General features: G+C 40.5%; 1 protein-coding gene across 2 annotated transcripts in view; it reads left to right on the forward strand.

Moving 5' to 3' along the window:
* The window catches only part of LOC144683500 (6-phosphofructo-2-kinase/fructose-2,6-bisphosphatase 2-like), a 62,552-nt gene that overhangs the window by 34,572 nt on the left and 13,477 nt on the right, over window positions 1-14,503 (forward strand). For both annotated transcript variants that reach the window (XM_078546563.1, XM_078546564.1), the window contains 3 exons: window positions 92-221; window positions 3,278-3,340; window positions 9,862-9,926. In XM_078546563.1, the coding sequence (XP_078402689.1) occupies window positions 92-221; window positions 3,278-3,340; window positions 9,862-9,926 (258 nt within the window). The remainder of the gene's footprint in view (window positions 1-91; window positions 222-3,277; window positions 3,341-9,861; window positions 9,927-14,503) is intronic.

Raw genomic sequence — 14,503 nt, forward strand, 5'->3', positions numbered from 1 at the left:
TTTGTTTACATTTTTCTAAATTCAAAAGGTATATATTTGAAAAGAAATACCACAATATTGACTATTTAGTAACCCACCTGTTTTTGTTTAGTCCTACCAGGATTTGGTCCAACGGGTAGAGCCTGTCATCATGGAGCTGGAAAGACAGGGAAATGTTCTTGTTATTGCACACCAGGCTGTCATGAGGTGCCTCATCGCTTACTTTATGGATAAGGGAGCAGGTACGACAATAAGAAAGTGGACAGTACTATACCTTTTAGACTTTTCCTTTCCCCTCCCCACCTTTGTTTTCTGCTAAACTCTCTTAATAGCACTGATTCGCAACGAGATGATTTCTTGAATGCCATCTGTCCGTTCTTCATTCTTAAGCTTCAACAGTGACTATTACCTGCTGTTGAACTGTGAAGGCTTGCAGCTGTGCTTAATTCTGTCTGTGGACATGTACTTTCCAACCAGATTCATATAGTGATGAGGAATGGGAACTTTGATTAATTGCCCCCAACACCCACCATCTTGTGGCTTTTTGCTGCATTACTATCACCACCCTGATTAACTCCTGTTGTTTACTTTCTTATCAACATTTTTCTCTCCTCTCCTGAACCATTGACTCTTTGCTGGAATATGCTTTCACAGGTACCTCTCTTGACTTGCGCAAGTGATCGTTGCTCATGTGAGCTTTGCCAGTGAGTGTCAGCATTATTTGACCATGCAACATCATAACAGAACACAGGGCGATCAGAAATCATGACTTTCACTAATTTAAAGAGTATTGGGGTCAGTTGTAGAGCCCCACTGCAGCTGAGATATCAACTAACTCAAAACAAACTTGTACCTGTATTTACCTCCTTTCTATTGCTCAGCTGGAAAAACTTGATAGACTTGCTGAGCTCTACTGCATTTTTAAAAGACCTGAGATTAGAATATGTTTATTTATACAAACTTCTCTTTAAATAGTTAGGTAGGATTGCATGACCTTCAATTTACCAAATGTGCACTGAAGTCAGTTCCTGAAGAATTGAAGGTTCATCACGATGAGGGGGAAAAAATTGAAAAAGCCCTCCCAAACCACTTGTAGCATTTGCTCTTATTATTTGAGTCGGCCAAACATATTCAGCCCCTTTGAAGGGATATAAACCTAACAAAATTGCCCAGAATCTAAAGTAGTATAAAGGAAGAGAGATTCCACCATTTACATAAGAAATAAAAGTAAGAGTAGGCCATTTGGCCCTTTAAACCTGCTCCATCATTCAATACAATTGTGGTTGATCTTCTACCTCAGCTCCACCTTGCATTATCTCACCCCCCCCTGCCCCCACCCCCCCAATCCCCCACTACCCAAAAATCTATTAACCTTTCTCTTGTATGTACTCAAGCATCCACAGCTTTATGGGATAGAGAACTTCAAAGATCCACAACTCTTTGTGTGAAGAAACATATCCTCATCTCAGCCCTGAATGGCCAATCCCTTATCCTGAGGCTGTAACCCTCAAGTTTTACGCTCTGCAGCCAGGGAACACGTGCCCCCCTCAGCATAGAACCTACCGAGCCCTCACCCACCCACCAAGAACTTTATATGTTTCAATGAAAGCGCCTCTCAGTCTTTTAGGCAATTAACCTACTCACTCTCCCCTCACAGGACAGCCCCCTCATCCCACAAATAAGTCTGGTGAACCTTCATTGCTCTCCCTTCAAGGCAAGCACATCCTTCCCCTGCTAAGGTGACCAAAGCTCTGCACAGTACTCTAGGTGTCACTTCACCAAGGCACTAAACAACTGCAGCAAGGCTTCTTCACTCCAAACTCCCCTGTAACAAGGGCTAATAAACCATTTGCCGTCCCAATTGCTTTCTGTACCTGCCTGTCAACTCTCTGTGACTCCAGTATAATGACATCCAGGCTCCCCTGAACACCAACATTTTCCAGTCTTGTCTGCTTTTCCATTTTTTCCTCCCAAGTGGACAACTTTGCACATCCCCACATTATATTCCATCTGCCATGTTCTTACCCATTCAATCAACCTGTCCACATCTCCCCGACATCCCCCCACCATGTCTTGTGCAAAGATTGTTCCCCAAACCCAACCCTGCATCATCAAACCTTGCCACACCACATCAGTTCCCCCATCCAAGTCACCACTACAGGTTATAAATAGCAGAGCTGCAAGTACTTACTGATCCCTGCGGCACTCCACTAGCCACAGCCTGCCAACCTGACAATGACCTGCCCATTCCAACACTGTTTCCGTACCAATATACTAGTTGAAATTCCTTGTGCAATGACCTCTTGTGTGGCACCTTATGGAATGCTTTCTGAAAATCCAAATTCACACATCGACTGTTTGAACTGCACCTACTCTGCTAGTCACAACCTTTTAAAAACTCCAGATTTGTCAAACCCAATTTCTCCCTCTCAAATCCATGTAACTCTGCACAATTCTCCAACTGTTCTCTCACCAAAACCCAAACAATAGACTCTAACATCCTCCCCCCACCAGCATATATGGACCTTTAATGTGTTGTCTGGGTGTTGCAGATTGAATGAAAACAGGGGAATATGCATTCTCGCTGATTCATATAACAAGCTGCCAATCTGCAGTTTCAATGCCTTTCTTTATTTCCTTGTTTTATGTTTTAGAACTGCAGAAACAAGGAAACTGGCAGTTTTTATAACTTTTTTTCACCATCTGATGTCAAGTACCATTGCAGGGGACTCTGCGTAATATGATCAGTTAGCATACATCTTTCTCATCCCTTGGAAGCTGTTCTGAACTCAACAAAACTGATGGAATAAATAACAATTGTGCGGGCCCCAAGTGAAAGGTGGTACATTGGACTTAACTCTGTATTTATTGGGCATGAATCCAATGGCAAAAAATGCCTGATTGATTCAGTACAAATTGGAACAAAAATAGCAATCTTATTTGAATCCACAGGCTAGCTGTTGAAGAAAGGAGAAAAACTTGAAACTGGTATTTTTCTGAAGCTGGAGTTAGGACGCATTGTTAAAACATCATGCATCATAAGACCATACAAAGTCCTATCTGTGAGTGCCAGGTACTGACAAGTGACAAAAATTGAAAGTGTACCATTCTTCAGCACTAATATCCCGAACATTGCTAAAGTACTTTTTAAAACGGAAAATAGAGTTTTAGTGGCAGAAATGAGCAATGCTGCTTTAATTCAGTGCCCCCCATGTGTAATGATAGTGAAGCAGACGTTATAGTGAGCAAGACCAACTTTCCCTTTAGTGGTTTAATATTTCGTTTTTTTTTGTTACAGACGAATTGCCATACCTGAAGTGCCCTCTACATACTGTCTTAAAACTAACACCTGTTGCCTATGGTCAGTAATCACACGCTTTACTATCATCATTCAAATCTCTTCTGTTAACAGTGAGCACAGGGGAAGGTAAATCAGTTGCTGAGCTTGTTAAATTTGAATGAATTTTTAAATCATTTGAGGATATTCTTTCTTGAATTTACACTTCAAAAAAATCCAGAAAAATTAAGACACATTTGAAACGTCATTTTACAAAGTGCCTACTATACTTTTCAGATTTCAGAAAATGTAAATGAAAGTATTTAATGAAGAAAATGATATCCGTGGAATGTGTGTATTTTACAATTTCCAGAAGATAAAAAATTCAGTAAAGGAGTGAGATGTGTCCCTCATCAGCCATGTCACGACTTTATATTAACCTGCTTACCACTGCCTTTTTTTTTGTAGTTCATGTGGCCAAACAAACATTGCTGAAACAAAATATTTAAATCATGCAAGCAGCACTTTTTATGTTTGTGTCCCAGAATTTGGTCAGTAATCTTTATTTTACATTTTTTTCTAGATTGTTTTTTCATGGGAAAATGTTTGCTTGTATTTTTGCACAGTAGACCTATGCATATACAATAACATCTAATAAATGGCTTGTGCTACATCTAAGTGAGGGACAACCAGATTTGAGGGGAGGGTACATGATGGGTTGGGGCATACGGGTATAAGAACTCAAATTTCTAACTTTAGTTCTGTTCATACGTTTGGAAGGAAATTATGCTTCTCTCCTTTTCTCCCTTGTTAGTTCTCTGACAAAACAAGCCAGGCACCAGCTGAGAAGGCTGCCAGGGAGCTACTTCCTGGCGGCCAGTGCCAGTGCAATTCTGTAATTGGTTACTAGAGTGTTAACATGAGAGCCAAGGGTGAAATTGAGATTTCTTTTTCCCCCCTCCATTTGGACATGCACCTGACTTCCATTCAGTTCCTTTAAGATTGGGAACTTTCCAGCTGAGGAATCCTGATGCTCGTTCCAAATCCTACCGCTCTGGCACATCGTGTTGATTCTCCAGCATATTTTTACACAGCCATAGCACTCTTAATCATATCATTAAAAAATAATGTTTTGGTTGGTATGAGTTGCAGACACATGTATTCATGCAAAAGGAAGGATGAGGAATGTGATTTTAAAATCCTCATTCTTGTGTTCAAATCCTTCCATGGTCTCACTCCTCCCCATCTTTTCAACCTCTTCCAGCCCTACTACCCTCTGAGAATTCTGCGTTCCTCCAACTCTAGCCTGTTGTTCAAGCCCACTTCCTTCACCCTATCATTGGTGGACATGTCACAGATGCCTAGGGCCCTAAGCTCTGACATTCCCTTTGTTAAACCTCTTCACGTTCTCTCTCTTTTATAACACCCTTTACTGCCTACATCCTTGACCAAGCTTTTCGTCATTGTTCCAATATCTTTCTTGGTCTCAATTTTGTCTCTTTTTGGAATGTTTTATCACATTAAAAGTGCTATATGAATGCAAGTTGCTGTTGATATTGGGAGAGGTGGCGTGGGTAGCATCTGGGCCATCAAAGATGCCTATCCGCATCTTATACCATTTCCTGGGAAAGGTCAAAGAAGAACCACAACAACAAACTTGAGGCCAATGTAGGGATAACTCAGGAGAAATTCATCTCCAACTCCCTAAAACGATCAAGAAAAGCTCCAGGTTGTTGCAGTGAACTGTTAAACCTTTCAAATTCCAATTAACCTTCAACTTGTCCTCTATAACTGGAAAGCTTCTTTCTGATAAAGTTGTTTGTTTAGCTACTTTCTGAAGGACTGTGCATAATCCTTTCTTGCCACGTACTTTAATAATCTGTTGCAGAGGGTGAGCTCTGAAAATAAATACACTCTAACGTTAACCTAATTCATTTAAGCTTTTATGTGCAACACAGGAAGCATACATGATCTGTCTTGAATAACTTATCTAGCTGGATTTAATCCAATTTCATGACACTTATAGAATTTTCCCTTCTTTAAAAATTAAAATATTATTACTTCGCTTTTCAATCAAATACAGTAATGAGTCAAAATAAATTAATGCTAAATTGAAGTCTGAACAGCCAATTTGGGGAGAATTTTCTCCCCGTTGGGAGGGTTGGGCGGGAGCGGGCGTGGGTGGGCATGCAGCTGATCGCTGCCCGCGATTGGCTGGGCGCCACCATTTTGCATGGGCGGGCCAATTAAGGCCCACCCAGCTGACATGCACCCGGAAGCACTGAGCGGTCCCTGTGTGGGTGGGTGGAGTAGGCTGAGCTGGGGCCTGCGCACAGAGCACAAAGAGCACAGAAATCTCCCTGAGGCACAGAGCTGCCTCAGGAAGATTAGTTTGGTTTTTAAAAATTTTAATAAAGAAAATAAAATGTTTGTAAGACATGTCCCCCCATGTGACAGTGTCACATGAGCAGGGACATGTCAATGAATTTTAATTTAAAACATTTATTTATTTAATTTATAAACCCTTCATGAAACCTCATCCTGCCCGTGGATGAGGTTTCGTGATAAATGCGAAGGCCGCCTAGGCTCTTCAGCTGCCCGCCAACCTTAAGGCAGGACGGGCAACTCAGTTAATTATCTTAATTGGAATTTAAATGGCCTTAATAGGCCTTTGACAGTTCGGGCACGCAGCCAACTCTGCTGTGTGCCTGCCGAACTGAGGATCTGAATGACGCGCGGTGTTGTTGGGACGCACGCCCGACGTCACTCTGCGCTCCGCTTGCCGAAAAGAAGATTCTGGCCTATGTAGAATTAAAGCCATTACTAAAGAGTCCATTCCCTTCCTAGTTTGCTGAGCGGCAACTCCCATATTTGTTAATCAACTAAACTTGACACTTGACACAAATAAGGCAGAATCCCTCATACTAATCATTAACATGGCAGAGAAAAGAACAAGTGACATGGCATTCTTCAAACTGGTGTTGATAAAAGTTGCTGTAAAACTGTGGTAAAAAATGGCAACATGGGAATTCGATGTTAATGAGGTAAAAGTTAGACTTTGGTGAATGTCAAAGGACAAGCTAAAGTCCCAGGGCAAGCCAGCCAAAGCCCCTGGACATGCAAAAAAAGGTTCGGCACCCACAGCTCAAGCAACAGCTTCTGGAATATATTCACCAACATTGAGCAAGTGGATATGCAGTTATAGCACCGTAGAAATTCATTTGAAAGCCCTTTATATCACAAAAGCTTTGGACCCCAAGAGCACCTTTAAAGCGTCTCCAAAAGGATGCATGCAAATATAAGACATATCCATACCTCGGCAACTTCAACCACATGCCTGATGATTTTGAAGGCAAGCTATGTCAGTACCAGCATTATATCATGAGGCTGCCAGTAGCAGTACCACCAAAGCGTCTCCGATACTGCAAACACGGATCAAACATCCCTCATGTTTGACATTCCATTCAGTCAAACTATTGGCTATCAAAGAAGAAAAATCGACCACCTTAAGATCAATTGGCAAAGAAAAGAATTGTTTCACTGTCATGCTCAGGGCATATGGAAATGAGACAATAATGCTGCCATATATTATCTTCAAATTAAAAGCTCTCCCAAGGAATATCACATGGCCACAAGGCATGAATATCCGTGAATATGAATATAGTTGGATGGATGAAGGTTTGACCAAAGAGTGGTTGGTAACGTGGTACAAAAGGCGCTCATGGGCATGTTATGTGCTGGGCCCCAACGTGTTTATGTGTCCTCGAATGTCACGCATCAAGGATATGCTACATGTTAATCGTTTAGATCTTGTCATTATTCTCAGGGGCTTGACAGGCCGGCTGCAGGTGATGGATGTCAGCTGCACCCAACCATTTAAACAGCAGATGTGCCAAAAGTAGAATGAGTGGCTCTGCTCTGTAGCATTTGCATTTACACTGCCAGGCAAGCAGAAGAAACCAGACATTGCCCAATGAATCAGAGAAGACTGGATTTTCATTTATTCATCCTTGACCTAGCATGGCTTCAAGAAGTGATGTTAACACATGCCATGGATGTTTCAGGAAACAACATCCTCTGGGACAATAATTAATCCTCTGAGATGGATAATGAAGATGATCTTTGTGGTGATGCCATTTACCTATTTGACGACAGCAATTCAGACGTGGCATTTCGAGGATTCCATACATGTAGATAAAAATATCTCAAAACTTACCAGTAACTTCTTGATTATTTCTTTTAGAAATTCATTTTATAAATGCTGGATGCAAAATAATTAATTTATTACTGTTGCGGACAGGAGGTGGTGTTAATTTAAACAGTGCTAATTTTTCCCCTCGCTGCCCATCCGTAAATAGAAAGGTGTTTTGATTTGTTTCCCTCTTTATAAGCTCAATCTCTTAATTTTGGTGCGATCCAATTTCTTATTAATAACCCCACCGCAAACCTGATTTAGGATGAACTCAAATGGTTAGTATATTTGCACACGCTCAAAATGCAGAAGAAGGTTCACAATGTCTCTCTCTTATTCCGAAAGTAAAGAGAGGGATAAAGAAAATATTTACAGTGGAGACCACAGAAAAAAGAAATATTGGCCAGAATTTTCCCGTTGGCGATTTGGGGGCGGGGCCTGCTCGCCGACAGGAAAATTACGTGGGATGACGTCGGGAGGAATCCCCGACGTCATCCCGGTCCATTTAAATTTTTAGGAAGGCGGGCGGACAGCGAAATCAGCCGTTCGCCCGCCGACCTGTCAATGGCCAATTGAGGCCATTGACAGGACCCATCAAGCTCATTGAAAGACATGCCCGTCCAACTTTAAGGCTGGCGGGCAGGCCAGGAGCCCCAGTAGGCTTCTGATAAAAGATAAAACCTCATCCACTGGCGGGATGAGGTTTCATCTCAGTTTTTAAAAAGTTTATTAAAGTTTTACTCATATTTATTAACATGTCCCATCTCGTGTGACAGTGTCACATGAGGGGGACATGTTAACAATGTTTTTCTTTCTCTATTTTTAAAGTTTTTTAAACATTCAGCACTCTCCCTGAGACAGCATTTAGTCTCAGGGAGCAGTGCACTCTTTGACAGATGGGGAATCCCTCCACCCCCCCCGCACAGGAAACGCATAGCGCTTCCTGTCGGGCAGGCCGCAAGGCCTGCCCACTCAAAATGGCGGCCGGCCCTGTTTTGGCGGTGGAGTTCAGCTGCCCGCCCGCCGCCGAGCCGGTGGGGCCCGCCTGCCCATCAAGGTCAAAATTCTGGCCATTGTTTGACATGGGTTCCAGAGTCCAGAATCAAAGTCCAGTGAGATATTCCTTTATGGAGGTTGGCGGGCTGAAAACCAATGTTGTAGAATTCACTTTTCCATTGGTGTTGACGCCACATGATTAGGTAGGCATGCAGAGATGAATCAGTCTTGTCGGCGATGGTACAGAAGTTCCAGCAGAAGCAGTGTAGATGGGGCCAGGTGTTCAACCTGGGCATAGCTCCTTTCCTGTGAGGCTGCCAATCAGATGGTAAACAGTGGACTGAGCTATTCAGCTCAGCAAGGTAATATTACTTGTTCCAAGCCAGAAGCCATGCCACATGACTTTACTAGGACACAATGTCTTCAACAATGGATATTTATCCAGTGTCTGAAAATTGGTTTTGTGTTCCAGGCTGATAACATCTCAGCCATTATGGGTTAAAAGGAATGTTTGAGGGGCCATTGTCTTAGTAGACATTCAGTTTCCGCTGGCCAGCCTGGGTTATCAAATACAAATGGCCTTTGTGCAGCTTCCTTTGAAGTTGGGCTGTGCAGTCCCCGGATGATTGTTAGCAGCTCCTTGGAGATAACGAGGTATAGATTTCCAAAAGTGCAAAGTAGCTTCTTTTGTTCTGGGTTCACAGACGGAGACAGTTTCAGCCATTTTAAGGATCTTTGTTTAGTTTTAAATTTTAAAAAAAGCCATGAGGAAATCTGTTTATCTTTTATAAAAATATACAGTGCGAGGTCTTAGTCCCTCACATTACCATGTGTAATATGCACCTGAGCTTGTAGGTACATTTTTAGATTTTAAAAATGTATTATATACAGAAAACTGCAGTACTTCCAGATACAAGAACAAAGTAGAATAAAAGTCTGGAAAAAACTCAGCAGGCCTAACACCATCTGTGGAGAGAAAGACAGAGTTAACATTTCGAGTCTGTATGACTCTTCTTCAGTCATATGGACTCGAAATGTTAACTCTGTCTTTCTCAACACAGATGCTGTTAGACCTGCTGAGTTTTTTTCCAGCATTCTTTGATTTTGTTTCAGATTTCCAGCACCCACAGTATTTTGCCTTTATAGAATAAAAATCTGTCGCATCAAATGATGGGACATGCTAGAGTCAAGTTTTATGATTTTCCTTCCTTTGTCCTTGACCTGATAAATGTTGAGCATATCAAACAGTAGTTTGGAGTTAATATAAGGAATGTTTGGTTTTGATGTCATTGTATTCAAATTCATAGTCCATGCGTTCAGCAATCAGCATTGACAACTGAATACAGCATTGATGAGTGAGTTTTCATAATGTACTACATAATTTCGTATTCATGTTTAAAACTTTCTTTTCTTTCAGGTTGTAAAATGGAATCAGTTTACTTAAATGTAGAAGCAGTAAACACACATCGCGACCGGCCACTGGTAAAGATTGTGTTTTTCTTCAACTAGCTTTATAGCTGTGTGTGTTAAGTCCTAAATGACAGTGTAAATGGTCTTTTCTATTTAATTTTTCTTCTTTGTAAGCAAAGTTCTCGGACATGGGCATTGTTGGCAAAGCCAGCAAGTACTGGTCCTCCCTACTTGCCCTGAGAAAATGGTGGGCATTCTTGAACTTTTGCAGTCTGTGTGGTCAAATTATTTACATAATGATAGAGAAGATAACACAGCAAATTTATGGCACACAAGCAGGTCATTCAGCCCATAATGTCTACATTGCCAAATTTGGGTTATCCAGCCTTATCCCACTTTCAAGCTCTTAAAGAAAATTTATGATATTGGATATGGAGTTCCAGAACTTTAACCCAGTGACTATAGGTAATGGCAATAGATGTCCAAGTGGTGTGTGACCTGAAGATGTGTGACCTATCAGACTGTTTGCATCTCACATCCCAGCTCAATGATTCTGAGCCAGAGAGATTGGAGACAGAGACACCTACAGCAGATGTGTTTGCTCAGGACTGCCTCACTGTCCACTAACCCTCAAATACTCCAGTCAAGGGACATGACCTGCTTTGCCATTTCTTAGTTTTAAATTATTTCTTTTAATTGTGTATGGTTTTTAGTTTGTACGTTTTTTCCCCCTTTTTCTAGAGTGCTACCTTGCACTGAGCAGTGGACAAAGAATATAAACAACTGCTTCAAGTTTAGAAGCATTGCAAGTTTAAAAAACAAGAATCTCCTCCAACCTTATTGAATTTTTTGCAGAGGTAACAGAGAGTAGTCAACGGCAATGCAGTAGATGAAGCTTTAATAAAGTGCCCCATAATAGACTAATGAATAAGGTCAGAGAATATGAAGTCGGGGGACGTTTGGCAGAATGGTTTGCTAGGTGGCTTCAAGACAAAGCAGAAAGTGGAAATAAAGGGTAGGTATTCAGAGTAGCAGAAACTGGTTTAGTGCTGGGACCAGTGTTGTTCACAATTCACATAAATGATTTGTACTTTGAAATCAAAATCACAATTTCTTTATTTGCAGAGAACACTAAATTGGGAGGGGGAGGGAGATATTCTACTGAGGACGACTGCAACAAATTACAGGAGGACATTAATTAACTTGCAGAATTGGGAAAATAATTGACAAGTGAAGTTAAACACAGATAAATGAGAGGTAGTACACTTTGGTAGGGAGAATAGGAAGGTCACTTATTACTTGAAAGATGCAGGTTTAGGTGAAGTAGAGGAACAAAGGGATCTCAGAGTACAAATACATCAATCACTAAGTTGCAAGGCCAATAAAAAAACAAACACTAGGCTTTATTTCTAGACGGTTAGAATTGAAAAATAGGGAAATTATGCTAAACTTGTATCTAGCCTTGGTTAGAACATTTTTTTCCATTCTTTTCATGGGATGTGGGTGTTGCTGGTAAGGCCAACGTTTGTTGCCCATCCCTAATTGCCTTTGAACTGAATGGCCTTGCTAGGCCATTGCAGAGGGCAGTTAAGAGTCAGAACAGGTAAAGATGGCACACTTCCTCCCCTAAAGGACGTTAGTGAATCAGATGGATTTTTACAACAATCGGTGATGGTTGTCGTGGTCACCGTCACTGAGAGAGCTTTATATTCCAGATTTATTAATGGAATTTAAATTCCACCAGTTGCCATGGTGAGATTTGAACTCGTGACCCCCCAGGGCAGTAGCCTGGGCCTCTGGATTACTAGTCCAGAGACATTACCACTACATTACTGTCAACCCCTTAGAGTACTGCAAGCAATTCTCGTCGCCATATTTTGAAAAGGATATAGAGGCGGTGCAGAGATAATTTACAAGAATGTTTAACCATAAATGTGTGGATATATGTACCAGGAAAGGATTGACAGGCTGGGTCACTTCTGTTGAAAAAGAAGGCTGAGGGGTGACCTAATAGAGGTCTTTAAAATTGAGATGTTTTAATAGATGGATAGTGGATACTGAGAGAATGTTTCCTCTTGTGGGGAAGAGCACAACTAAAGGCCATCATTATAAGATAGACACCAAGAAATCCAGGAGGGAATTCAGAAGAAACTTCTTTATCCAAAGAGTGGTGGAAACATGGAACTTGCTGCACAGGGAGTGGTTGAAGTGAATTGTATCAATGTATTTAAGGGGAAACTAGGTAAGCATATGAGGGAGAAGGGAATGGATGGGTTACAATTGTAGATTTAGCTGAGAAAAGGTGGAAGGAGGCTCGAGTGGAGCATAAACACCGGCAAGGACTGGTTGAGTTGAATAGCCTGTTTCTGTGCCTTATACCCTATGTAATCCCCCTGTGCACTGAATTCCCACCTGCAACCAATTCCTGACTTTAACATTCTATTAGTGCTGCACTTTTATTATGACCACTCCTTACTACCATTATGGAGAATATTAGTACTTGACCATTTTAGTCTAAGTAACCTTATAAAAACATGGTAAGTTTCAAATACTGTCAAACAACTCTCTAGCACTGAAAATTAACTTTAACAAATATGCAGTCTCATTCCTTTAAATATTAATATTTGGAGATTTGGGAAAATACTTTTACTTTTTCACTTTTTTATCTCTCTCTCTCTTTCTTACCCCCTCTGTTTCACTTCCTGCGCCTGACTTTACATTAGATTAAATATTCTAACTGACACTCCCTGGTTCAGATTTCATGCTACTCATTAACGATTCTTCAGTCTGATTGGTTAAGGAGACACAAAGTCACTTGTACTGTTAACCATTCCCAAATAGTTTGAAGAGGACATTGAGTTTTTGATGATTGATGAGAACTTCAAATGCCCATAAAAATTCTACCTGCAGTGTAACTGCTGCTGCTGTTTGTCACTGACCAAATTTCTGGCCCATTGTTTCTTTGTTATGGTAACTTATGAGTATTATTTATTTGTGATAAAGTTTATTTGGCAAGGTAAGAGGCTGCTTGTACAATATTCTATCAGCCTTTGAACTCAGAACAAGAAAGCCAGCACTCAAGATATCCTTGGTTGGCCTTTGTGCTTAGACCTCCCTTACAAGCAAGGTTTTCTTTGTAGCTAACTGTGTTTTCTCAGAGGTTGAACAAGAAGAAACCTTAATGGTCTGTTTTGGAAGCATGCTACAAACTAGAATACTCTTGTTCTGTATTTTTTTGAGATTTTGGAATTTAGAAGGCCTAATTTATCCTGGCCTTATGTTGGGTAGCTTTTGTATTTTTTTTCTGTCTTCACATGGGGAAGGTAGATATAGTGCATCAATTTATCATACTTGCAACGGCAAATGTTGCTGTGTGTGAAACAGTTGATGCGTGCAAGCCAGCATACATCTGTTCTCTCAAATGGTTGAGAAATTAAAATTAATTTCATCATAAAGAGAAGCCCTATGTACAATGACTCATTTTACTGTTGAGTTTGTTTTGTTTCTCGTTTTGTTTTTTGCTATTCTTGTTGTGGGGAGCCGGAACATTTATTGTTGGAAGTATGGTGAGAATATTTTTTAAATGCTAAGTAATCATTTAAAATCAGGTTGGGTGCTTGGGATAGGAGTAATATTAAATAAAAAAACAGAATTAAAAAATGTTTATCATGTTGAACATGGCATGATCCAGAGTGACCTTCTGTAGTTTTGAATTGTTTCTCAGATCTGATTAGTTTGTGCTGCTTACATGACCGTTAATGCCAGGTGATTAACTTGGACCAATCAGCAAGCTAGAAGGAATTCCACAAAAGCAAACATTGCGTAAATAGTTAAATGTATAGATACCTAGAACAAATATTTTGCAACAATTCAAATGATTAGGGTAATATTGGCATTTGTGAATTTTAAGAAGGGATAAGATGTTTTCCAAGAGTGTTATCTATCATCATTTGGGGGGAATTTACACCAGTTCTTAACCATTTGGAACTGACAGCAATACATAAAGATTGGCTCAACTTTTCTACCTTCCTTTCCTGTCCTTGGGTTCTTTATAACTTATATTCAATCTCTCCAGTAGTATCTCTGATCTATCTTATTTCTTCACCTTTTTTTTTGTACCTAAGTATTCTAGCTCTGAATGTTTCATCAAACAATATGTTCCTGTGTGATTTAGTTTCAGTGAATCTGTACTCAGACTTGCATAGAATCTAAAGCACAAAAGAGGCCATTTAGCCTAACTGGTCTGTGTCACTGTTCATACTCCACATATTGTCATTCTCTCTTCGTTTACCTCTTCTATGCAAACTTGGGTAAAGTAGCTATTCAGTGTACTTGCTATTTCAGTATCATCTGTTGTGAGTTTATCTTTGTCACCTCGATAGGCCCCATACTTATTTTCTTTATCATTCTGTCATTTATATGCCTATTAAAAACTTTACATTTGTTTTTATATTCTTTGATATTTTCCATTCATATTTCATCCTTGCCTTCCTCATGTTTTTAACCTCTCCCCTAAGCTCATCATATCCCCTTTTATCATGCTTTCCTTTATTGCTCGCATGCTTTGCATCTACCTTTTTCTCTAGACCACACAGAATGTATTTTATTCCAATGCCCAGGGCAGGACATCTGGACAAATTGTCTCCTTG

Source organism: Cetorhinus maximus, chromosome 8, assembly GCF_964194155.1.
Source record: "Cetorhinus maximus chromosome 8, sCetMax3.hap1.1, whole genome shotgun sequence".
NCBI lineage: Eukaryota > Metazoa > Chordata > Chondrichthyes > Lamniformes > Cetorhinidae > Cetorhinus > Cetorhinus maximus.